The sequence below is a fragment of the Salmo salar genome, chromosome ssa06 (assembly GCF_905237065.1).
Source record: "Salmo salar chromosome ssa06, Ssal_v3.1, whole genome shotgun sequence".
NCBI classification, from domain to species: Eukaryota; Metazoa; Chordata; class Actinopteri; order Salmoniformes; family Salmonidae; genus Salmo; species Salmo salar.
The window spans coordinates 66,506,874-66,534,696 of record NC_059447.1 but is presented as its reverse complement, the minus strand read 5'-3'; the positions used below and the strand labels follow the sequence as shown (position 1 = coordinate 66,534,696).

At 41.8% G+C, this 27,823-nt stretch overlaps 1 protein-coding gene across 1 annotated transcript; it reads right to left on the bottom strand.

Moving 5' to 3' along the window:
- LOC106607868 (patched domain-containing protein 1) lies at nt 1-27,468 on the bottom strand. The gene is made up of 3 exons (XM_014205322.2): nt 26,645-27,468; nt 23,727-24,207; nt 1-7,347 (listed from the first exon to the last, which is right to left on the bottom strand). Exons 1-3 carry the CDS (start codon nt 27,242-27,244, stop codon nt 5,666-5,668), a joined length of 2,763 nt encoding a protein of 920 aa, XP_014060797.1. The 5' UTR covers nt 27,245-27,468; the 3' UTR covers nt 1-5,665.
- Between the last annotated feature and the right edge of the window lie 355 nt (nt 27,469-27,823).

The following is a 27,823-nucleotide window of genomic DNA, read 5'->3' as shown; positions in this document are numbered from 1 at the left end:
GTTCAAAACTGTTCAACTATGGTCTTTCTCTCTCTTTGAGCCAAACACTCACCACATTGTATGCACTGCAGTGCTATCTAGCTGTAGATGATGCTTTCACAAACATATTAATTCTCCGATCCTTTGATTGGGTCGACAACATGTCAGTTATTACTGCAAGATCTCTGATAGGTTGGAGGACATCCTCTGGAAGTTGTCATAATTAGTGTACGTCTATGGAAGGGGATGAGAACCATTAACCTCCTAGGTTTTGTATTAAAGTCATTGTATTCAGAGGAGTAAGGAAGCTAGCTGTCCTCCGGCTACACCATGGTGCTACCCTACAGAGTGCTGTTGAGGCTACTGTAGACCTCCACTGCAAAACAGTTTGTTTTAATCAATTATTTGGTGACGTGATGTACTAAATAATAGTTTTATCTAAAAAGTATTACTTTTTTAATGTTTCGCAATTTATATTTTCATGAAATTCACAGAGGAGGATGGTCCTCCCCTTCCTCCTTTGAGGAGCCTACACTGATGTACACTTAAACAAAGCTGTGATTACTCCTCATGCAATGTCATCTGTTTTCACCATAAGCCTCATAGCAGCATAGTGGTTACAGTTGGTGTATGCAAAGTAAATAAAGTGTAATTTTAGGGATTAGGAGGTGTGTTAACTATAGTACACAAACACGCATTGTTGTCATAACCACATCCTTACACTTGCTGCTTGATTCAGGGCCTACATTCTATGTATCCTATCTATGTACAGCATATCCAACATAACACTCAACCTTGGTCACAATCAAACTCCAAATACTATGTATTGATTGATGTACAGTCATCTCAACCCACCACCAGTTTTCAACTCTGTCTGACAGGATCACAACAGCACCGACAAACCATTTACCAGAATCCAAACTGTTCTTTTACATAAAAGACACATAAAGCATTGAAAAACAAAGCAATGCAACCAAACCATTCTGACAAATTAAAAGTAATTCCATTGTAGATGAATGGTGTGCATCCATCCTGGACCCCACAGCCTTATGTAGAGCTTATGACGTGCACATAGACATGTTGTTTCAAGCGTATGACGACACGTACATAGCCTCAGACATTAGCATTTTCAAGCCTAATCCAGACTCCAAATAAATTATCAAGTCATTCACCCAAGACTTTCTATCTTTAACACTGAGCAATTTGTACTGTCTGAAAGATGGCTGGCATGGATGTTCACTATGTTAGCAGCATTGTATTTAAACTGGCCTAGCACACACAAGTTGTTGAGACAGTTCCCTTTTCAGTCTGTTGCTTATTCTAAGGGGGGAAATCCTACTGCAGTACTCAATTGTTGACATTGACATGTGGTGTAGAAATTCTATATGAAATTGCAAATGTAAAAAAGGGGATGACTACAGTATTGATGAATGAGCAGAAAATACATTGGCTGGGTTCACAGGAGGTTGGTGGCACCTTAATTGGGGAGGAGGGGCTCGAGGTAATGGCTGGAGCGGAATCAGTGGAATGGTATCAAATACATCAAACACATAGTTTGTTGCCATTCCATTTGCTCCATTCCAGCCATTATTATAATCAGTCCTCCCCTCAGTAGCCTCCACTGTCAGGGTTACAACCAATGAGGAAATGGATACCTAACAATACAGAATAAATGTGTTCTTGCTGTTATAACAGTAATGCAGCGTAGTCAACCACAGTTTATAATTGCATAATCTTATTGCACTGTGTTGTTGTATACCTGAACATGCAAACTTAGCTATGCTTGTGTATGATTGAGGGGCAGACATTAGTTAACCTGCTGCTTGGGTTATTCTGACTTTCCTATGCATCTTTCAATATTCTAATTCAGTCATCATGCTCAATGGTTGTTTCACACATCTTATTGCAGTGTTTTCCTGGCAAGTAGTATAAGCTAGTATCATGAGCCCAACTGCAGCAGGTTGATGCCTATACTTAGTATGACAAAGTGTGGTGAAATTTTAAAGTAGCCTGATATCATCTGCTACTCAATAACAGTGTTTGGGTTTTTATATTCACACATAGAGCATCAGACACCACAGTGATCAATACCAAACCTCAGATAATGACGTCTTCACGGATGTCCTCAATCAGTGACCACGTTCTGTCCAAACTCCAAACTCCAAATTACACCCTACCACACATACTTTAAGCACCAACAAATTACTGCATCAGACAGCCTGATTTAAGGGATAAATAAAATCATAAGCAAGGGAGTTTGGAGATCGAGAGGATCTGGACACTGGACAGCCACGTAGTGTATTTTGGATATTGAATACTTAATGATGACAAATTAAACATTGGTGGAGGTACTGACTTCTCAGCGGAGCAGACAGTGAAGTTAGACAAGTGATGATTGGTCGCACGTTTGAACACACAGTAGACTCAGAAAGACAGCATTAAACATAGCTTCATCAGAGATGACTTGTACACAGTAACCACAGCAAGCAGAGTATTTGAAAATATGAATCGACTATCCTGTATCATGAGAGTCTTGCAAAAAAGCAATGAAAGTTATTGGAAGGTTAAGCATGTTCATGGATCATGTATAATCATATTGTAATCTGGATATTCAACAGAAGTTATGTACATATGGTTCATAACAGCACGGCAAGCCTTTAAGCTCAGTCTTAGACATTTTCAGCGTATAAAATGTAAATACTTTGTTGTTAATGTTTGTTATGTTGCAAACTATTCTGGTAGACTAAAACCAAGCCAGATAAAATTGTGGTGTAGTGAAAAGAGGCTGTAATATTTCCCTGTAATATAATGGCCAGGTAGTGAGCAATAGACAAACAAACAAATAAACAAACAAAGAAGTCTCCCCATAGAAAACATGTTACATTTGTTGAAGCACAACAAACATGTAGGTCCACTGCAGTGTGCGATGGGTCGACCTATTCTGTATACTGTTGGCATTCCACAGTTTATTACTGGCCTACTGTGTTCAACCTTTTTTTTCTTTATTGCTTTTTTATAATAAAATGTCATTCTTAAAAAAATCTTATATTATAGAGTTCTTTCCTATTTTTCTTATAAAATCTTACAAAAAAATCATATACAATTATATTACATGTCATAATGTGATTCTCTGGCTTTTGTCTTGTTGAACATAAAGGACATTTTGTTCTTTTTTTGCACAAGATGTTATAGAATATGCATTGAAATAGGTTACTACAGAGTAGCAAAATGAGGATACAAAGACTAAATGTACAAAAATTAAATACATGCATACATACATTACAGTGCCATGCGTACAGTCATTTTGGGAAGTCAATGATTTCAATTGACATTTTGTTCCCATTATATTAAATGTTCATGCTTTCTTGCTATACATATATGACATGGCTTTTACAAAATGCAGAGAAACCAACAGCTGCAGGTGTTGTAGCTAGCCTATACCCCTCACTAAACTATGTCTGGTTAAAAGGTACCAGATTCTCTCTTGCTATTTACGTTTAAATGCTTATGATTAATCATCACCACAGACAAGAGATTTGAGAATGAAATTAGGGATTTACCTTGTCAACATTCTTAACATGAGAGATTCATTCTTTGCTAACACTGAGACAAAGCATTTTGTAAGGAGGGTGATTATTTCATGATGGAGGACCCCTTTAATTGCATTTATTTCACTAACGGAGGAATGGGAAAGCCCATGAGCAGTTAAAGGCATTATCTTGATAACTAGCGAACTATCATACTGAAGTATAAACCACTCTTCTTTTCTTTACATTAATATGTACGCCTACAACATGATGCTTTCATGATGGTTATTTCTACTAACCATTTTTCTCACGTAAGCTTCTCTAACTTTTGGTCCAAACACACACAAAGCTGCCTCAGCTGCCCTGCTAGCTTTATCTGTCCTTTTTGAGGAGAACCTCAACCCTTTCAAGCAACATATAAAGACAGCAATGCTTTCTCAAAAGTCATAACTTTCAAATAAGAATAACCTAAGGACAGCCACATCCTTTGACATGAGAGGCACTCTGTCACATGCCACAAGCCACTAAGATAATGTGCCAGAGGTTCGTGATGACTATCCCCTGCAGTCTGACTTTGAGAGTGTTCTTCTCAGCCCTTACAGAGATCCTATCCAGACGTAGCTAGTTAATGCGCTTGGTTTTCCCCAGGGGAGAGGGACTACATTTTGGCCACTCTGGATCGTAGAGAGGCTACTGGAGGAGAACGTTGATATTCTCTGGAAAGTTCTAAAGTACATCAAGCATGGGACCATAAAAGCCATTGGAATATGAATACCAATGGTTGCTTAAACTAGAATAATTGTGACGTACGACATTGCTTTGAGGTTAGAACCAATAAGACGTCTTTTACATCATGGTTTCATTTGACAGAATGTCCACATTTACAAAACAAATCAAGAAGTGTTTTATCTGCACCCAAAAGTTGTTTTTCTCTCTAATTATTTGGCACCATAGAATTTCACACAAACAAAAAGAGCTAATATACAGTATCTCTGATTAAATGATGACCTAACATGTAGCCTGTCGTGTCTAACCCACCCAATCATTTATTTTGTTCATGACCCATAATCATGGGCCATCAAAACGTGTGACCCTGAAATGTGTTAGACACTAACCATGCCTCGTCAACCATGATGTTCAGATGACCCCATATCCGAGCCCAGTTAGTATGGCAATACAATCTTCAACCTCTGCAGTACTCCATCCTTTTGGTTTTACTGCTCTAAAGAGGCCCTTTCACACCTAGTTCATTCTGCTAGGATTTCTAGAACATGCATGACTCTGTTAAATGACGTACCTTGCTGCAGTTCCACTGTAATTGTTGGCTAAGAACAGATGTGAAAACAGAAATAAAGCAGATATACTTGTCTTCCTGTAAAATGTACCTTGACAATTGTACTGTGCAAGATAATTCTTCATAATGGACACAGTGTATGCCATCTGCCCAGTTCAGCTGTTCGCTTGGGTGTTCACCGAAAAGACAGAATGGAATGTACTGTTGGTATTCATTATCTCTGTGTACTCTCAAACAAATTCAAAGGTATAGATCCTTCTGCCTGTCATTCATCAAACTAATCATACTAGAAGGGTGGTCATATATGCCAGTGAATGGCCAGATTTACTATGACAAATGGTAGAAAACAATTTAGATAACTTTGACAACCATCCTGGAGGTAGACGTGTCTCTCATTGTCATGCTAGCATGCTTTGCTCAAGGTACTGTAGATTTACAATTGTTAAAATAAGATGTACTATTCACATACACATAACACTGTAAGTGAATGTAGGCGTTTGTAGTTGCATCCTGGCTGTGTGCATGTGTCTGTATGAACAGCAGAGGGAACCATGAGCAGACTGTGCAGATAATATACACTGTCCCGTCCAGTCTGAAGGCATAGCTGATCTATGGGTCTGATCTGGTCTGGTTTCTACTCTGGACAGCATGGCTGCTGGCTGTCTGACTGGGTCATGGCTGCTAGCCTATCTCTCCCTCCTCCCTCTGAGGACCGGTCAGCTCTAACCCCTTGGGCCCTGTGAGGTGCTACACCACATGGTCACCTTCACTTTAGGAACGGCTTCCAACGCCTCACCCACCAATCACTGAAGACCGTCCCGCTGACGCTCAACGTTCGCCGCTCACCGCTCAGACACACGGCCTCTCAGACGTTAGTCACATGATCAGGGTTCTCCCTGACTTCAATGCACTCTATCTCCTCCCTTTCCCTCACTCTCTCCCTCTCCATCATCTCCCGCTCCCTCTCTCTCTCTTTCCGTTTGGCCCGTTTCTTCTTCTTGTGCCTTTTTTTGGACGGGGGGAAAAACGTTAGAAACACAGGCAGGATAACAAAACAGTGCAGCACTGTGCAGCCTGCGGTGAGGAGGGAGCACTTGAACAGTGTGAAGGTCAGGTTGGAAGGCACAAACACCAAGGGCAACATCCCGATAATGAAACAGCAGGCATTTTGCAAAATGGCCGCCCCGTGCTCCTCCAGCGAGATCTTAATGCACTGGGTCCTGGTGTGCTCCGTGGCCAGTACAAAGGTATACAGGTGGGGTGCACAGTGATCCATGGCAAAGTTTAGAGTATAAATAAGGCACAGGATAGAGATGCTGTCCATGTGTACATTCCAGAGGGTCATGAGGCCCAGGACCCCCAGCTCTACAGAGGTGACGGTCAGGATCAACCAGAAGTTCCCCAGAGGGTTGATGACTAGGAAGAAGGTGAGGATGAGGATGGTGAGCACACTGAAAGCCGAGGTGAGGATGGGCGACACTACGGAGGAGCTGTAACGGTCCATGAAGACGAAGGTGGGGTTGAAGACGATGAACTTGATGTTGTTGATGAGCGAGAGTGGGCGGAGCCTCTCCAGCAGCTCCACCACTTCCTCCCTTGTCTTCTCCGTGGTCCGTGCCACCAGGTACATCCTGGACGCGATGATCTCCATTTCATCCCCATCTGTCTTGGACAGAATGATGTCCTCCATGAAGTGCTGATACTCCGGGCTGCGCAGGAAGGAGCCCTGCAGGATGGTGATGAAATCACTTTTGGTCGAGGCGCTCACATTCACCACCTTCAGATACTGAAAGTAGTTATCCATCCAGGAGATCTTGTTGAAGCCGTGGCTCAGCGTTGTGAGGTGCTCCTGCACTGTGGAGTTCCAGTACTCGATGGGCTCATAGATGTAGAAGCCGATCACGGGGCTGTAGTTACTGAAGTACTTCTGCTGGGTCGTGGCGTAGGACACACTGGGCGTGTTGCTGGCTAGGAGGTTGACGATGTTGGATCCATCACTGATTTGTAAACATCCCATGAAGGAGAAGGAGGCGTAGATCAGGTAGAGGATGACCACGAAGGGCTTGACATAGGTGTTGGTGATCCACTCCGTGTAGTGCTCCCTCAGGAAGTGCTGGATGAAGTGGTTGTGGTAGGGCAAGACCTCGTGGTGCGTGACGTGGTCATGGCCGTCACTCATCATGGTCTTGAACCAGGTGGGCTGACGGTCCAGGTACTCCACTGAGGGGATCTTACAGCAGAACACACTGTGGTAGCGGTTCTGCTCCAGTTGACCAGCGAACACCAAGCAGGAACCGTAGAAGGAGAACACGTAGAAGTAGTTGACCAGGACGGCCACGCACATGCTCTGGCAGAAGATCTTCACCGACTCGATGTTGGTGAAGGGGCTGGCACCCATGCCGAAGGTGATGATGTAGAGGGAACTGGTCATGGTATAGCACACCATCACGTCGGCGAAGGCGTCTGCAACGCGCTCCTTGAAGGGAAGGCTCTCTCGAGTTCTTCTCCAGCCCGCCAGGAGCTCAAACACTCCTTTGGTTCCATGACCTGAAATGACAGGAACACATACTTTGTTAATGCCAATGCCACTATTCATGATCTGTGTATAAGTATGGTAACATTTTAAAATTAATATAATACAGCACATGCATTATAAAAATGCATGTGAGTTAAATCTGTGGGATTGCTCATGAGCTATAAAAATAGACATGAATAGACGCACTCAGGGGCATATTCTCCATATTCACCCACACAGGCACACACACCCATATTACACACACACACACACACACACACACACACACACACACACACACACACACACACACACACACACACACACACACATTTTTTGACATATTTCTGGCTTGGAGTTGCCTGCCATGAATGTGTTGGCTTTGAAACATTTGAATAAATTTAACGCTCCTCCATCTCCTAAATATTTCAGTGGGAGTTGTGGATTTGGTTCGTCTGCATGCTGTGTCCACACTGTTTTAAAGATTTCCTGAAAAATCTGCCTGGTTGGTTCCTTGCTCTCGACGGCGTCATAAATTTAGACTCATTTGACACAATGAAAAAAAGTTAATTAACTATAAAGGATTAGGCCAATATAATGAGTCAGGTGGATTTACTTGGCTTGCTTTTAGTTGTATTAAGCTGCGGTACAAGTCAATTAGTTAGTGTCAGTTCATTTAGATGGTGTCTGGGAATTCCGCACTACAGTATATGCAGCAGTTTACTAACATTATTCAGTAAGGATGGTACCCATTTTCTACATATCTGGCATTTCTGTGTATGATTGGAAAAGCCCTGGGTTACATTAATGTGATTTATGAGTCACAGGTGGGGAATGGGTAATAACGTTGGGCCCATCTGGTAAAATATCCCCAGATAATATCTCCACTCCATTACCAAAGCCTTGGTCTGATGTCACCATGTTGATGTAAAACATAAAAACTTCATAAGGCAGACTGGGACAGGGTTTCCACTCACTTTGTGCAGACTAAGATGTGTGTAAGAAAAAGGGGAATGAATTAGCCTCCACACACAGCCAATAACAAAGCTCTTCTCATTCCACTCCACCGAACCCCTGACAGAGCCATTATCATGAAACTCCACACTCTTAGAAAAAAAGGTGCTATCTAGAACCTAAAAAGGTTCTTTGGCTGTCCCCATAGGGGAACCCTTTGAAGAACCTTTTTTGGTTCCAGGTAGAACCCTTTTGGGTTCCATGTTGGACCCTTTCCACAGAGATAAATACAGTATGTTATCACTCCCTTCAGATGCTGCTATAACGCTGCATTTGCTAGCTAATGTAAGATGTGAAGCTGGCCATAAGCAGGGAGAAGATCTGGATAAAGAGGACTAGACGCCATGCGACGCGAGGTGGCACTCTCGGCGTGATACAGATGTGTCCCACGTGGCTGTATGAATCCCTGTTGCATATTCTAATCATGGCTGAGTGCCGGGCTGGCCAAGGTCAGGAGCACTGCTGGCTGCTTGATTCATACAAGTCTGCTGCTCAGCCTCCCTCTGACACTCTGCCTGCCTGCTCACTGTGGCTGCTGTGTGTTTTGGGAGCTAGTGGGAATACACTGTGCATGCCTGTGATGCAGCAACACATGGGGGGGAAGCACCAGGGAGAGAGGAGGGGGAGGGAAGGAGATCCCCCCCCCAGTAATGAAGATGCTTGATCTCTCTAAGGTATGGTGTTATCTGTCTTTACTGTTTGAGACAGAGAATGCAGGGCCATGGAAGCTGGTAACTCGCCAGGAATTTGGGTCGAAAGATAAAATAATATAATTGAGCACATGGGCATAGCTCTTTCTTTGATCTAATCATTCTGTATAGGTAGAGTTATGAAACAAGTGAAGAACAAGACTGTAGTTTGGGGAATATGTTCAATCAATTTTTGCCTCTGGGCAAAAACTTGATCGTATTGATAAAATACTGTTTAATGAATACACACTTGGAAGATTACAGTTTCACCTTGATTACTTTGAGGTTTACTTTTAAGAATTCTGCTTCTTTAACAAGAAACCACTATGTAAAACAGGGAATGGAACAGAATTCAAATTAAGGGGTGAGAGCACTTTCAGAAACAACATATTCACGAGTGTGATACTCATTCAGGCAGAGCAACCTCAAACAGTTGAGGAGACACTCTCACATCCACTATGCACACAATGTCTGAAATGCAATGTCTGAAAGAATCCAAACTCCTCAGTCAAACATGGGTCTGAAAACAGGACTGTTCAAAGCTTTCCTCTAGACAGAGAATGTTATGCTCAGAATGTTCAATTTGCAGTCCACTGGCCTTCCCAGCCATAAACCCTCATGCGCTGTAGAGCTATACTGTTAGCAGCACATACAGAATGGGCTGAGGTTAAGGCCTAGCATGGCTTCAACTCAGATCAATTTGCCAATAAAACAAAACCAGTGCCTCTTGATCCTTCACAATCTCATCTTAACGATTGTCCTATCGCCATGCGGACGGACAACCCTTAGCCAAACAGTCAAGACACATTGTAACCGACAGGACAGCCACACATCTCAGGACGTTTAGAGTCATGAGCAATAGGCTAGGGGGGCACACCTGCCCAACTCTCTCAGGAGGAGGGAAACATTTTATGAGGCTGTAAATTGTGTTTCAGACGGACGGAGGACAACACCCGGGGAATGATCTCAGACGCGGCGTGCCATGAGGCATTGGCCAACGGTGTCTCAAGAGGAGGCAGGCGGTTAGATGAAAGGTTGTACTTCATGTCCACCGCAGCTCCCAGGTACAACCTTCCATTGAGCTTAAGAGGGCAGTTTGTCAAAGGCCTCTGGTGGACCATTTCAGGCACAACACTGTGGAACTGAAACCCTTATTGGAAGTAGGGAGACCGCAACCCCGAGCCTGAGTCATTAAACCAAATTACAGCTCTAAAACGTCAGTGGCACACAGGCAGAAAACACATCAATCTCAGATGAGGAAAGGGATTTAGAAACCACATACATTTGTCACAGGTAATGTGACAGAGCAAATATTGGATTTTTTTTGTTTTGTGTGTATCAAACTCCATAAAAAGACAGATGAGTAGAATGTAATAGAGAATGCGTCTTTGCGGATTATAGCTTACCAATATCGAAGTAAACTAATGTGAAATGTAATATCTTGACAAAATTTCGAATAAAACTAGGTGTTTAGATAATAACCTACTTTATAATATTTTTGTATCATTCTATCTCCCTCAGAACAACAAACTAGCTCTTGCTAGACCTTTGAGGCATATCTTTCGTTAGGCTTTCATTAGGCTACAGATTTCCCAGTGCTGTCTACCCCAAAATATGCGTTTTTTCCAAACCCTGGCCTAGTTAGCAGCATTCGTTCTCTCTGTAGGTGAGCTAATCCCTCTGCAGTGGATTACAGATGCAAGGAGTGAAGCCTACAGTACTGTATGAGTGATAGAGGGAAGCCATGAATACAGACCTACAAACACAGCGGCAGCCTAGCTAGCCTACACATGGGCATCACACGTGTTGCCAGCAGCACAGTACAGCACATCCACATCCACCCACTGCCTGCCCTGAAGCATGGAGAGGGAATGCCCAGCCATCTGGAGAAACTCACCACTAACGGTCAGAAGTTGAGGGATGTGAGACACACAAACACACACACAGAGGTACTATCAGGCTACTCCATAAACCTGCAGCATGTTGGAAAACATATGAAAGATATAAAAACCGAAAGGTTGCAAGATCAAATCCCCGAGCTAACAAGGTAACAATCTGTCGTTCTGCTCCTGAACAAGGCAGTTAACCCACTGTTCCTAGGCCATCATTGAAAATAAGAATTTGTTCTTAACTGATTTGCCTAGTAAAATAAAAAAATCTGCTGACTAACAGAGCCACCTTGGGTAAATAAAGATTTCACTGCATTTGGAACATCAATCATCTTCAAATTCCTTTGACAAATGTATGATATACTGTACAAACACAATCAGAGACTAGTTCGTTTTGTGGCTCTTTTATTTTGTTTCTGATTGTTTGTTGAGTGCACATCTAAAAACCCAAAAGTGGCAGAGTTTGCTCTACTGTAAACTTTCAGTTTCACCCGTGAATCTTGATATTTCTAACAGGAGTGTGATGTGTCTTTAGGAGTGTGTCCCTGTGTGGATGGGAAAAATAGAACTGAATGTTTGATACTTCAGGAATTCATGGGAAATCATAAATTACTGTTACAGAGTTAAAATGGGGGACAAGTAAAAGGAATGAATTGGAAGGAAGGGAATCAATACTGTCCCCTGTACTGTATGCATGTCTATAGTTTTGTTTAATGTTGTGTTAGTGCATGTAAGTTGTTTTGTCTGAAACTTTGTTCACCCCTGCTGCTATTGGACCAGGTCTCTTTTGAAAAAGAAATGTTATCTCAATGAGAAAAACCCGTATAAATAAAGGTTAAATTAAAAAATACATTGCCAGTAGGCTGTGCGGGTTGTCTAGTCTACATGATGAGATAAACTTTTATTTTTTTTATTTTACCTTTTTTTAACCAGAAAATGCCCATTGAGACCCAGAGTCTCTTTTTCAAGGGATACCTGGCCAAGAAGGCAGCAACAATCCATACATTACAGAATTAAAACATACAACAATACAATACAACAACATGATCCAGCCTAAAAAAAGCATTTACACTCCTCTGTAACAGAGTCTCCCATCAATATTTTAAATTCAATCAGTGGCACTAACATATCTAGATGAAGCATGGATTGTAGACTATTCCATGCGTCTGGTGCACAAGAAGAGAAGGCAGTCTTGCCTAATACTGTGAATGCCCTGGGGACTTTTTAAGTAGCAACCACCTAGCAGACCGGGTATGGTAACTGCTGGTGGTGAAGGAGACCAGACTATAGAGGTAAAGAGTAGATGAACACATACAATTGTATCTTTCTGCGCATATAAAGTGAGGTCCAACCTACCGTTTTGTACATTGGACAATGGTGGGTGAGTGACTTGGCATTTGTAATAAAGCGCAAGGATGCATGATAAACAGAGTCCAGTTTCTGTAAGACGGATGAGGTTGCATGCATATACAACAAGTCACCATAATCAATTACAGAGAGAAAAGTGGTCTGAACAAGCTTCTTTCTAGCCATAAATGGGAAGCAAGCCTTATTACGAAAATAAAAACCCATTTTCAATTTAAGCTTTGTCACAAGATCATCCACATGAACTTTAAAGGACAACTTGTCATCCAACCAAATACCTAGGTATTTGTAGGATGACCCTTTTTCAGTGGATAAGCCACCAGATGTGACAATGCTAACGTTCCCTGGCAGAGTTCTAGCTCTGGTAAAGGTCATGAATTTAGTTTTTTGTATATTCAAGACCAGTTTGAGACCATAAAGGGAGGCCTGCAGTGACTAAAAAGCAGTCTGGAGCTCTTCAACAGAACTGAACCAGAGAAGGAGCACATGAATATATAACTGTATCATCTGCATATAGATGTAACTTTGCTGGTTGCATCCCATTTCCCAAATCATTAACAAACATTGAGAACAACACAGGAGCTAAAATGGAACCCTGGGGCACACCTCTATTTGGGGCACACCTCTATTAACCTCAACAAAGCTAGACTTGTGATTGTCAGTACATACACATTGTGTTCTGACAGAAAGATAGTTCCTAAACCAATTTACTGCCCTTCACTGAGACCAATGTTTCTGAGTCTAGCTAGCAACAATTCATGGTCAACTGACTCAAAGGCCTTTGATAAATCCACAAACAGAGCAGCACAATGTTGCTTTTTATCAAGTGCATTAATGATGTCGTTTGCCACTGCTATAGCTACAGTTGTGGTGCTGTGCCCTGATCTAAAGCCAGACTGAACCCCACTCAGTATGTTCTTTTCAATTAAGACTTTTTTTTAACTGTGAGTTCACTAGGGATTCATAGACTGGCCAGGATAGGGAGTTTAGAGATAGGACGATAGTTATTAGCATCTGAGGGATCTCCACCCTTTAGCGGTGGGAGGACATAAGCTGATTTCCAAATGTTGGGTATGGAATTGGTCAAGAGACTCAAGTTGAAAATGTGAGCCACAGGTTCAGTAATAATACCAGCTGCTATCTTTAAGAGGTAGGAGTCCAGGTTGTCTGGACCTGCAGACTTTTTTGTGTTTATTGCCTTTAGTGCTTTATAGACTTCAGTATAAGAAACAGGCTCAAAGTTAAAATGGCTCACATGAGGGCCTATATCATAGTTGACTGTAACAGAGCTTACATTAGAGGCCTGGGCCCCACCATTATCAAAAACTGAACCAGCCAATATGAAGTGCTTGTTAAAAACCCCTACAATATGGGCTTTATCCTTCACTTCATTAGAATCCATCATTAAATGGTCAGGAAGGCCAGAGGATACACTAGAATCTGACACTGATTTGATTAGCTTCCAGAACTTGGTAGGGTTGTTTAGGTTCTCTGTGACTGCATTTAAATAGTCATCTGACTTGGACTTCCTGATGAATCCTGTGCATTTGTTTCTTAGCGCTCTGACAGAGGCCCAGTCAACAGGAGCATGTGTATGTCTAGCTTGAGCCCAAGAGATATTTCTCTTTGTAATTAATTCTGCCAAGTTATCTGAAAACCAGGGATTGTCCCCTTCCACTGATTCTACATTTCTTCACCGGGGCATGCTTATCACAAAGCGACACAAATTTAATATAAAAATAGTCCCAGGCAGTGCCAACATCGGGAATCAGACTTACTCTGTCATTATTATGGTACAGATCATGTAAGAACGCTTGCTCATAATACTGTCTAAAATGTCTTTAAAAAATATAACGGTGTTTGGCTTTGGTCATTTTTGTATTTCTAACACAAGCAATTGCACAGTGATCACTGACATCATTACAGAATATCCCATTCGATGTGTATTTGTGAGGGGTATTCGTTAGAATAATGTCCAATAGCGTTGATTTGTTAGGTGCTCTGGACAAGAGCGAGAATATTTTCATTTGTCAAACAGCAGTCAAGCATCGATCACCATGTCACCAGAATAAGACCCTCCATATTTATTGGAAAACAGCATCACGTTCATCACCTTGCACTTTCACCACCCTGTGAAGTTCATCATAAATTATTCCATCTGTAGCCTAATAAACTGCATGGCTTCCCGAGTCGTAGTGGGAGGACCACACACCATATCATCGCGTGACTCCAAATGTACTTCGAGATAATGGTTATTATATCAATATTTGCTTAAAGGCGTTTCCACAGCATTTCCCCAATAATTCATTTTACCAACACAAATAGATCCCACCATGTGAAACGAACAAATTATCTGTTGACATTTATACAATTACACCGAAACTTCCTGTTTCCATTACAGCTGTCGAGATTTTTTTTTATATACAATATGACTTTACTCGCATAAAAACTATGGATGGAAAAGAGGTTAGTGTAATCAGTTAATTAGTTCTATATTCATCGGAAGCAGGCTCAGTAAGATCAATAGAACTGCTTTATAACATGAAATACTGTATGGGACAGAATGGTTGGTTCTGTGTCTATGCATATCTACATGTATCTGCCAAACATAGGTACATTATATATTCATTATTTCTCTGGATGGATCAAACCCATTTCATAGTTCTGTGACCCATATCCATATCATTCTAAATCAATTACTCTGACTTGTGTCTGAGTTTCATTAAGGGTGATAAATTATTATTACAAATGTGAGCTCACACAATAGCCGGCTCGCTCTGGTAAAGCCAGTTAAAGTTGAAGTCGGAAGTTTACATACACCTTAGCCAAATACATTTAATCTCAGTTTTTCACAATTCCTGACATTTAATCCTAGTAAAAATTCCCTGTCTTAGGTCAGTTAGGATCACCACTTTATTTGAAGAATGTGAAATGTCAGAATAATCGTAGAGAGAATTATTTATTTCAGCTTTTATTTTTTTCATCACATTCCCAGTGGGTCAGAAGTTTACATTCAATCAATTAGTATTTAGTAGCATTGCCTCTAAATTGTTTAACTTGGGTCAAACATTTCGGGTAGCCTTCCACAAGCTTCCCACAATAAGTTCGGTGAATTTTGGCCCATTCCTCCTGACAGAGCTGGTGTAACTGAGTCAGGTTTGTAGGCCTCCTTGCTCGCACACAATTTTTCAGTTCTGCCCACAAATTTTCTATAGGATTGAGGTCAGGAATTTGTGATGGCCAGTACAATACCTTGACTTTGTTGTCCTTAAGCCATTTTGCCACAACTTTGGATGTATTCTTTGGGTCATTGTCCATTTGGAAGACCCATTTGCGACCAAGCTTTAACTTCCTGACTGATGTCTTGAGATGTTCCTTCAATATATCCATATAATTGTCCTTCCTCATGATGCCATCTACCCCCACAACATGATGCTGCCACCCCTGTGCTTCACGGTTGGGATGTTGTTCTTCGGCTTGCAAGCCTTCCCTTTTTTCCTCCAAACGTAATGATGGTCATTATGGCCAAACAGTTCTATTTTTGTTTCATCAAACCAGAGGACATTTCTCCAAAAACTACGATCTTCGTCCCCATGTGCAGTTGCAAACCGTAGTCTGGCTTTTTTTCACAAGGTCCTTTGCTCTTGTTCTGGGATTGATTTGCACGTTTTGCACCAAAGTACATTCATCTCTAGGACACAGACCGCGTCTTCATCCTGAGCGGTATGACGACTGCGTGGTCCCATGGTGTTTATACTTGCGTACTATTGTTTGTACAGAAGAACGTGGTACCTTCAGGCATTTGGAAATTGCTCCCAAGGATGAACCAGACTTGTGGAGGTCTACAATTTTTTCTGAGGTCTTGGTACACCTCCAATTGACTCAAATTATGTAAATTATTCTATAGGAAGCTTCTAAAGACATTACATTATTTTCTGGAATTTTCCAAGCTGTTTAAAGGCACAGTCAACTTAGTGTATGTAAACTTCTGACTCACTGGAATTGTGATACAGTGAATTATAAGTGAAATAATCTGTCTGTAAACAATTGTTTAAAAAATGACTTGTGTCATGCACAAAGTAGATGTCCTAACCAACTTGCCAAAACTATAGTTTGTTAACAAGAAATTTGTGGAGGGGTTGAAAAATGAGTTTTAATAACTCCAACCTAAGTGTACGTAAACTTCCGACTTCAACTGTATGTTACTCCGGTAAAACTGTCAGGAGTCCCGTTTGGCATAAACAGATCCGGAAACATTCCTGCGGTTATGGAACAGCAAATGCTTTAATTTGCATTTTGAAGGTTTATCTTCCTGGAAGAAAACTAATTAGCATGAATTGTTAAAACCTTGTGTTCATGGTGGCTGCACTAGAAATTCAAGAAAGAAACCCTCTTTACTCTGTAGGTCTGTATGTTTGTGTGCAGTTAGAACATATCTCAGTATTGTGCAGGATTATGACATTCCTGAGGGAAAACAAGGTATATTGGTTTCTATTGGATTTGATTTCTGTAATTTGATTCCAGTCATACACCAATCCAGAAAGACAGCTGATTTGTAAGAGTGAGTGAGTGTGAGTGAGAGAGTGTGTGCTTGTGCGTGCATGTGTGGCTTCCATCTGATCATTTCACAATAAAACAAAGAAGCACCTTCAACATCCAACTATAGCCTATCAGCCCATAAAATGGCATTACATTTACCATGTCAATAGCCGTGACAATATCAGCCAAGCATCAATCCTGATTTAAAACTCTGAGTAAAAATGTTGGTACATTTACCAATATTACACCAAAAGGATAATGCTCCAAAACACTCAAAACAGTTTCTCCAGTTATGGGCACTTTAGTTTACTCTGTACTGCAAAACAGTGTTTGGGTCACATAAATTCAAGAACAACTTATTGGATGCAGTTTTGCTGTAAAGTTTTATTGACACTTGCTCTCTCAGACGTTATACATGACTGCAGTGGGGGGAGAGTCTTTATGATTCCACTTCAGAAATAGAACCAAATAAAGGAGCTATTCAGACATATCTGCAAGATATGTTTTACCACTAAAAGAAAAATAACCCTGTGGGATTCAAGATGACTTGTTGGAAACATTCTCACAGTTATATCATTTTTGCTGTTGCTGATTAAATAGACTACAAACCTTACAGTATTTGTCTAGAAAATAATAGCATAAATTGACGTCTAGACATAAATACATGGTGGCTGTTCTAGCTCTTATCATGAACTGGAGCGACCTGGCTTGGGAGGCCAATAGAAGGAAATACAGCCCTGGCAGGAGCACATCTGTCAAGTCAAAGTAAATTTCCTGCTGATTGTTCAATTAAAGATGGATTACCCTAAAATACCACCGCATTGATTCTCATCTATAGTGGCTTCCTCCCCAGTCGATACTCGTCTGCTTATTTACCACAAAGCAGATCACTTAAAACAGCATCAAGCTAATTCTTACTGCTGTAAACTGGAGTAAATGGTAAGAAAATAAAGAAAAGAGATGTTTGACAAAATTATCCTCTCTCTGAGTTCATTATGTCTTGATACAGGCATAAAACCAAAGACAAGATAGATGACGTGAATGAATCTGGACAAAACATAGGCCTAAGTATGGGCAAAAGTTCAGATAGAGGAAAGTAGGCGTCATCTACCCGTCATCTACCTGTATTGAACTATTGGTTAAGGGCTTGTAAGTATGTATTTCACGGTATGGTCTACACATGTATTCGGCGCATGTGACAAATACAGTTTGATTTCATTTGCACGATGAGTGGTTCCTCTCTCTGCCTGGATGAACATGGAAATGCCATACTAGCTGCTGCATTGCCAAGAAATCTCCCTGCGTCCTGCCCAACACGGCAATGGGATATTAAATAGCTGCTAGCTTAAAAACTATTTTTCTCAATTTCCGCCTGACTGACGTGCCCAAAGTAAACTGCCTGTTGCTCAGGCCCTGAAGCCAGAATATGCATATAATTGGAAAGAAAACACTCTGAAGTTTGTAGAAATGTTAAAATAATGTAGGAGATTATAACACAATAGATATGGTAGGAGAAAATAAAAAATTTAATATTTTTTTTATTTTTTATTTTTGAGCCTATGCTCTTCCAATGGACCGTATAGGGAAATCATTAAATCTAGCTCCCAGTATGCAATTCCTATGGCTTCCACTGGATGTCAGTAGTCTTTGTTCAAGGTTTCAGGCATGTTTCTTCCAAAATGAGGAAGAAATAGGAGTTTTACTACAGGGATACAGACTTGGAAATTCGTGTATGCGCGTGACGAAGAGTACATGCACCGGCTAATATCGCCTTCCTATTGAACATACTTCTTTCCGTATGAAATATTATAGTTTAATTACATTTTAGGGTATCTGAGGATTAAATAGAAACATATTTTGACTTGATGAAACAAAGTTTAGGGGTACATTTTCAGATTCCTATCTTGGCATGTTGAACGAGTGGATTACTCAAATCTATGGCGCCAACTAAACAGACTTTTTGGGATATAAAGAAGGATTTTATCTAACAAAATTACACTACATGTTATAGCTGGGACCCTTTGGATGACAAATCAGAGGAAGATTTTCAAAAAGCAAGTGAATATTTAATTGCTATTTGTGAATTTATGAAACCTGTGCCGGTGGAAAAATATTTTGATGTGGGCAGCCGTCCTCAAACAATCGCATGGCATGCTTTCGCTGTAAAGCCTACTGAAAATTGGACAGTGCAGTTAGATTAAGAAGAATTTAAACTTTTAACTGATATAAGACACTCGTATGTACCTAAATGTTTAAAATCCATAATTTTTATGATTATTTATTTGAATTGCGCGCCCTCCGGTTTCATCGGAAGTTGTCCCGCTAGCGGGACCCCTAGCCTTAAGAAGTTTTTAATGACATGTTATATGTCATGCTTGAGGACATTAGCGATAAGTAGCTCTATCAAAATGGCTTTAATGTCTCCCTGAATATTTTTCTCTCTCCTTGGAGCAGGAGCAGACCAATACATTTTGTTCAACACATACACTTTCCGATCCAATAAATTGACATCTTTCGGTCTGCTCCGCGAGGTACATTGATTTGTGTGAATCTCTCTCTCTCTCTCTCTCTCTGTGTGTGTGTGTGGTTGTGTTTGTGAGAGAGCATGTCTGTGTGTGGTCTCGCTCACTGATTGGGGGGGGACACTGTCATATTCCTTCCCGGAGCAACTTGAGCATGTTTGCCATGACCACACAGCCCCTGTCCTGTTTACAATTCTAAACAGGACAGGGGCTGCCTGCTAGTGTGCTGGTGCATGTGCGAGTGAGTGAGTAGTGCATGTGTGAGCATGTGTGCATGTGTGACCACACACAGAAATGCTCTCTCACTGTTACTCTCGCCGAAAGATGTCGATTTATTGGATCGGAAAGTATATGTTTTGAACAAAATGTATTGGACCACAATGGAAGTAAGCTTTTAAGCTTCATTGTGTTATCATTGATGATTTTCTTAAATCATATGTGGAGGCGTCACCGGCTGGAGCGCCCTTATGTATGTATTTAAACAAAATTGCAATGTATGTGTCCTGGAGGCAATGGGTCTACGTAGATCCACGTGTGTGTGCATATAGCACACATTCCTCCCCAGTCTAAGGCCAATAACAGTAATGATTTGGATCAATGAGCTGACGTACTGAGGAGGGACTGTCTCTGGTAGCGTGCCACACCCACCAAGTGTCTGTCTGTATCACACATACCCTATCTGAGGCCATTGACTCAAGGTTGGTGGCAGCGGCAGCACAGCACTGAATACGAATGACTTGTCTGTGACCCAACAGTGGTGACAAATTGGCCCAAGAAGTGCATCAGCTGCCTGTGAACCTACATTATTGTATTGCTTTGACTGCTCTTAGGAATCAATGTGTTATGTGGAATGAGTAAATGTGGTGGTTTCTTCTTCGGTGGTGTATCGACATTATCCATTCCTTCTATGGACTTTTTGATCATGAATGATAATAACCAACACACTACTAATGAAAATCAATCCTCAACCAGCTATACTACTGTGTTTACTTATTCCCTCTTCTCTGTAAATCCCACTTCCACTCATGCTTATTATTCAGTGTGCTCATTAGGTACCAAACACATCAGTTGTAGCATTTCCCACCGCTTCCTTCTCCATTCTCATTGGTCCTGGTGGACAGGCTTTTGCCAACAAAATATATACACGTATCTTCAGTGTCGCCACTCGAAAATTAAAATGGTTCTAACTCGACCATACTGTATACTGTACATGGAACAACTGTCTGCATTGACATACACTAAAATAAAATCATCCCCTCATCCTGACATTGATTCACTGTGGAGTTCTCTCAGAAGGTTTCTAATATATGTTTCAATCACTCTCTGATAGGACTGTTCCTGGACACTAATCTGAGTACAATTCATAGATTCTTGCTAATCAAGCCCTAAAGAATATTGTATTCCCTATGTATCACGCCCTGATCTGTTTCACCTGTTCCTGTGATTGTCTCCAACCCCTCCAGGTGTCGCTTATTTTCCCCAGTGTATTTATCCCTGTGTTTCCTGTCTGTGCCAGTTCGTCTTGTATGTTAGTCAAGTCAACCAGCGTGTTTTTCCCGTACTTCTTTTGCTATTCTCTTTTTGATAGTCTTCCCGGTTTTGACCCCTGCCTGACTCTGGACTACTTTCCCGCCTGCCTGATCATCCTGCCTGCCCTGACCTTGATTCTGCCTGCCCTTCGGTACCTTTTGGACTCTGAACTGGTTTTGACCCTTTTGCCTGTCCACAACCATTCTCTTGCCTTATTGGATTAAAAAATATTGTAAGACTCCAACCATCTGCCTCCTGTGTCTGCATCTGGGTCTCGCCTTGTGTCATGATACTATGGCCATAATTATAATGGCTGAGAAATTGTCACATCCATAATCATCATCATCCTACGCTCATGACAATAATATTAATGAACGTGTCATCAGTGTTCCAGTCCATCAGCGGCCAGCTGGGTCTCAGAGGACCAGTGTTCACCACATTGTGTGAAGCCTGTAACCAGCCGTGTCCAGTGTCACTATTCGTCTTAGCCTGTGGGATAAAATCAATTCCTCCAGAATTATGTTTTCCAGAAAGGAAAATGCAAACTCTGTAAATCAGAAAGGACTTCCTGTAGAGCATTCACTGTGATTGATCTGACTGTGGACTAGATTTAGGAGGCATGGTTTAGATACAAGTACTAGGTGTAGGCTTTTACCAGTTCTTCAAGGGTAGTGTTCAGTATTCACGAAACAGGAGAAATTACTTTGAAATGGAGTAAAACTCCCACAAAGGCCACCGTGCCTGTCTGCAGAACCATTCTGCTAACCATACACACAGAGTCAACACTTTTTAATTTGGTCCTATAAAACTATTTGTTGACAATGATCTATGTTTTAGTAGTGCGAGTGAAATCTTTCTAGGACAAAGAATAACACATTTTGTAAAACAGAGGATTCAGAAGAACTGCAGAAAGTAAGTACTTATTTACAGCAAAGTGAATAGTGTGTGAGTTACAGTACAGTAGGTAAGGTGAATGTCCACAGCTCATTTGGTGCAGAGAGAACAACAGGCCCTGCCAGTGGTGTCATGTACGTTTCATGAGTCCTGGCACAAAGCCCTCTCTCTCCCTCTTTTCCTCCAGTTAACAACTATCTGCCCAGGGAGACAAAAACTGACAAGCTCAGCGATACAGTAATTGGCTTCACTAAGATGACATCCCAGGTAGACATAGTTGGTAAAAGACATGAAAAGGTGCACTGTGTTAAGACTGTCCATCTGTCTCATCTTACAGTTGTCCACTGACATGTGGTGAGAGTCGACTACCCACATGGGGGTTGGCCCAGTCCAAAAAGATTATCGTTGATTGGTTAAGTACAATTTGTCAGATGATTTAACATTACAGAACTCAAATATCATTTGGACTTTGAGTCTGCCGATAATCATGTTGCATTCATTTCGAGGATAACTACAAAACACATGTTGGACAAGGATGGAGTCAAGTACAGTCTTTGTTTACTTTGTGAGAAACTACAGTGTCATCCCTGGTGGTGGGTGGTGGAAATCTTTAGTCTCGGAGGACATGTCACATGTATTTAGTGATTTAAAGCAGCAATTAGCAGTTGAAACAATAACAAAGCGCTCTCTGTTTCAGTAAAAGCTGAGGGATGGGGCTGGAGAAATGTAACTACTCTCAAATTCATAGACTGAGCTATGGATGCAAGGACTGACCATCCACGATATCAAAATGAGTTTTAACCATGTTTTAAAGCTGCATAGTGTTTGTTTAAATTTACATTGTTAACTAACATTGGAGTAAAACAAGCTTATATTTTGAGTGCTGATGGGGTACAACAGTTGAACTAAGCTCATGAGACATTAATAAGTTATTTTCTCCATGAATAAATGGGTACATATCATTAATTTATAAGTTAAAAAATTGTTGTAGCAACTGCAGATCGCCCCTTTAACTAAGTTCCTCCCTGCCTATGTCTATCCTCCCGCCATTCCTCCCTGACTCTGTCTCTCCTCCTCCCTTTCCCTGGTGAGACACAACCTGCAGGTCACCAAGATGCCTCTGCCTCCTGTTCCTGCTTCATACTTAAACTTTATTTACGTCAGAGTAGTTTAGGCTGCCTCCAGGGATTGACTGACTTCTGAACCTTTCAGACTGGGAAAATAGGTTACCGTGGTGGCAGAAAACCACATATACACAGGAGATCTCCTTGTGATACTGTGGCTTAGAATGGTTTGAGTAAAAACTCTGCTGGGAAACTTGTATTACCCTCCACAGACAATGGGACAATTAAGATGGAGATGTTTGTAGATGCTGGCACTTTCATAAAGAGTTTATCTATTTAGAAAATATAAATGTTATAAGTAGCCTGCAATTTGTGATTGTTAAGATTATCATAACTCAGTTCAAAGTTTTCATGCAAACAATAACTAGTCAGGCTTTTTTATTGCAGCCATTAGATGATGTACAGTAGTGCTTTGTAACGTACGTAATACAATGAATTTTAATTGTGATTTAATAGTTGATTAAAACATATATCTGATGATTATTTGGGAAATATCAAGCATTGTTGTACTGATGTTAGATACACTCACATATATGCAGGGCAGGCGCACACACACACATACACACACACATATACACACACACACACACACACACACACACACACACACACACACACACTTATACACATACACACACATACACACACACACTTATACACATACACACACATACACACACACACACAAACACAATTCAACACACTCCCACCAAAACAAACTGAAAACAATCAGTGGAGGAAGGGGTGGCCCTCTTTGAGGAAGCCCACAGCAGCCAATTACCCTAATCCTCTCCCCAATCAGCAACATGGCTGCCCCTGATAAGACTAAGCAGCTCCAGACTCACCCATGGAAAAGAAGGGGATCCCCAGCAGCGTGGAGTTAAACTTCCCATCGGAGATGAAGAAGATGCCAGCTGCAGTCACGTTGGCGATGGCTATGGTGAGCACACCCAGTAGACCCAGGAAGGGCTTCCCCCTCAGGCAGTCCCTCATGGAGCTGGAGATGGTGGCTGCCAGCAGGAGGAGCACCATGCTGACCAGCACCTCCCCTTTAGCCAGCACGCCCGTCTGGTGGAAATCCCTCCACAGGCTGAAGGAGGTGAGAGACTGGATGTGCAGGTCCTCGCTGAGCGTGGACAGGCGCGTGATGAGGGCGCAGAAGGCGTTCTCCCATTTCTCTGCGATGACGTCCTGAACCACGGGGCCATGATTGCGGAGGTAGTAGGTGATCTGGACGGCCCGGGCAAACTTCACCTGCTGGTCTCGGCTGTTGGGCGAGAAGGCCACTCCACCCAGCTGGTGGCCGATGAAAGACACACGACCGTCCTGGGAGATGGAGCACAGCAGACAGGATACTATCAGACACACTGACAGAGGAATCTCAAGTCCCTACAGAGCATAGCTGGAGATACGCTGTTTGGTTTCTGTTACCTGAAATAACAACAGTCGGTTATGTTTTTGGATTATGATTATCTTGTGAATGATTTGAACACTGTGACCCATCAATCAACCATTACATAATGCATGAATTCCCTGCAGGAGAGATAATGACACATTTAATACATTTTACGGTAAGATAAATAATGTTATAATATCATATTTACTAAGCAATAGTAAAATTGCATGATAAACTATTCCCATCATTTATACTATAGTAAATTGTGTATCTGGCAATCATTCCTGAAAATGTCTGATTACTACAGCTACTCCAGAATCAGAGCACATGCACTGTACTGTATGATTCCCAAAACACTGTTGAATAAGACATACGTTAAACCAATCACGGGCTGCCTTGTTGTTTTTAGAAAGGCATGTTTTGTCCTATCAGATCGGTGCGCCACTTGTATAGGGATGCAGCGATATTCATTCCCCCAGAAGGTGACTGATATGTGGAGATGAGATATAGGACACCACTTAACTGTCCTCCAGAGAAGATGGACCTCCTAGACAAGTGGGGGAACAGTTAACTTGTCAGCCAATTGTGAAATTATGCAAATGTCATAGAGCATTGTTTGTTCATTTCGGACAAGGGCCCTAGCTGGTCTGATTTGATCACTATTTGTAATCTGCAGCCTACTGTACTGTACAGACAATCCTGGATCTCTTCAAAACAATACTTGATGTTGATTGTACAACTCTAACGTCAGAAAATGAATGATTCCATGGGGTATTGTAATTAAAACCCACTTGCACTGTCAGCAGAACAGGGAATTGCCTGGTAGTATTGCCATTCATTCCCTATCATTATCATGTAGATGGGGTAATCAGTAAGAAATTCTCAAAATAGTGGGCCTGAACATTTATAGCCAACCGCACACCACAAAGACTCCTCTAACAAGCAGACGACATGAAAGTCTGACATACCAACCAGAGATGTAAACGTTCGTAGTACTGTGCCGTGGCTTGGTTTAGCATCAGACTAGTAAGCACATGAATAAAGCCACCAGCTGACATCACAGCACTGAATGAAGAGCAACAAATGTGTCAAGACATTCAGCTCAGACAGACGGGGAATATCAATGATGCAGACGACACCACACAACGCATGGCGCCATGAAAGTATCTGCCAAGAGGGGTGGAAAAGAAGGTCAGTATATGGTCAGTACATTCCAACCTTAAAACGGAAGCCTTTTACCCCGATGAGGTGAAAGGGATTGGTGGCAAAGGGTGCACAAGGGCCAGAGACATATAGGTAATCAGGCAACTAGCTGCACTACTAATGCGTGGAGACCGTGGCCTTGGATGCAGAGGAATGAACGGTAGTAGCATGTGCTGTCTAGAAGTGATTTAGGGACAGCCCAGTATGAATGAACAGAGCAGGCCCAAGTGCATTACACAGCTAGGCCTGGTGCAGGAGGATTAGCTAGCTCACACTAGAAATGCTCATATTGGAGGAGACACAGTAGCTAGACATGTGCCTTGCAATTTAAGATGCTCTGTGTAGCAAAGGCATTATTTAGTACAGTACAGTTTTCCACTCAGTGACTAGGCTACTCATGTTACCCAGCATAATGAGTCTCACTCAATGTAGATTATTACCTAAGGCTCTATCTACACTCATTAATTTAATGGGCTCAATGTGCCATGTTACTAGCAACAGATCTGGTCACCTGTTGTAAAATTAGGCTACCTGTTGTAACTGTGTAACAGCTGATTAAAATATAAACCTCATTTATAACCTACTGTAAAATGACATGGGCAGAGGTAGCCTAGCAGCCTAGCGATACATCTGCAGAGGGCTGCAATCACAGCATACACTTAGGAGGCATAACAATATTTTACAGGGGAAGACGGGATGCAGGCCCATACTAGTCTATCAGCTATGTCATTATATGTGTGCAGGAGAGGGAGAAAGACACTGCATCAGAATAGGAAGGGGGACATTCCCTGTATACTGGAGCAGTGCAGGGCTGTGCCGCCAATTCACAACCTGCAGCTAACTAGCCTACACACCGGCAATTCAATCAATCTATTCTGAGTGTTTCCTTGCCTTCACTGCCTGAAATGAAGACATCAGCAACCTACATAATAGGCTTAGTGAATACAACTATTGCGTTCATTGAGAAATTATTGCAGGTTTCAGACAGTGGGTTATGGTCTCATTACAAAAACATTGTCCCACTGCTAAACCAAGTAATTCGTTTTTTTAATAACACAGCGTGTCAAGTCACGTTCTCTGACACTCAAATCGGTAATTGATGCTTGCGGCCAACATTGTAGCCTATCATTTTACTATAATAAAACATAATTCTCGCCTTCTTACCTTTAAGGTTGTATTTGGATAGCTTACGGGCACCTTCGAGAAAGTATAATTCGACAGAATAGCTAAACGGATATCTTCAAATATCGTAATTATATCATCCAAGATGCATCGCTTATCCTGATGGCTCAGGACACAGAGATGAGCGAAAGTGTAATTGAATCCCTTGTAATTAACACTCAAATCCAACACCTGCTTGTGAACCTGCAGGACCTGGTCGGCTAGCTCCAATATATTTCCCCCAGACTTGGCCAGTAGAATCAGTCTGCCATATCTGCCGGGGGTGTGCAGGTCGGAATACAGCTTGTTTTTTGACTGGTCGATGGGGAAAAGGCTGTTCGCAAGACTCCGCTCTACTTTAGCAAAGCTGTGGGTCGGGGCAACCAGTATTTCGAGGTCCGTTTCGGGCTTGAATCTGCTCAGCACTGTAGATCCGAAAATGATGGTTAAGACTGCGGGAACGGTGAGGAAAAAAACCGGATGCCTACTAACAAATAAGCCCAGCCAGTAGAAAGAAGCTTTGAGCCCTCTGTGTATCATTTGCCGCAGCATCCTCCTCCAGATCCAGCTTGCAGATGCCCCGTTTCTTCCTATGAAGCACATGTGACATGAGACTCCGTTGCCCAGTTTAGTCAATCTGTATGATAATACACTACACCTGGAAAAAGAGCACTGCAGCAATTTCCAACAAGACTGTCAGATATTGCTCATCTCTCGTTGCTTTTTTTTTGTTTAATCTCAAGCCATTCCTCCCACTTATTAACCTCAGATCCGTGACTAGTCCATTGCTCCTGCTGCAATAGCAGCAACCTGCGGCTGTCTGATGTGCTTGCATACCTAGTTCTAACTACACTATTGGTGCCGCCTACTTGACTGTAACCATGTGCTGGTTGAAGGGGGAAGACGGAGAAATGCTGATGGTGGGTTATTTTAGGAACACGCGCAATAGCCACAAGAGTCGTGAAATATTCACTGGTGGCACAATGGCCAAATGCACTTTCTGAAATCACTCCCAATACCCCATGAATGAGAACCATACTGTTGCGCTTAACGCTAAATAGCCAGTAGCCTAGGCTATGCTAGGTGTATTTTATACATGGGTGTATTTGATAAATCACATAGTCTTGCTCAGATTTAACACTAGCTAATGAATTATGCTCGTGAGAGGGGGAGACAGCATGA

Excerpts from the sequence above, each read along its gene's own strand:
- LOC106607868 (XM_014205322.2), bottom strand. The coding sequence starts at position 27,244 with ATGTGCTTCATAGGAAGAAACGGGGCATCTGCAAGCTGGATCTGGAGG. Across the intron at positions 24,208-26,644 it reads ATCCAAATACAACCTTAAAG|GACGGTCGTGTGTCTTTCAT; the intron begins GTAAGAAGGCGA and ends TCCATCTCCCAG. Across the intron at positions 7,348-23,726 it reads GATCCCCTTCTTTTCCATGG|GTCATGGAACCAAAGGAGTG; the intron begins GTGAGTCTGGAG and ends CTGTCATTTCAG.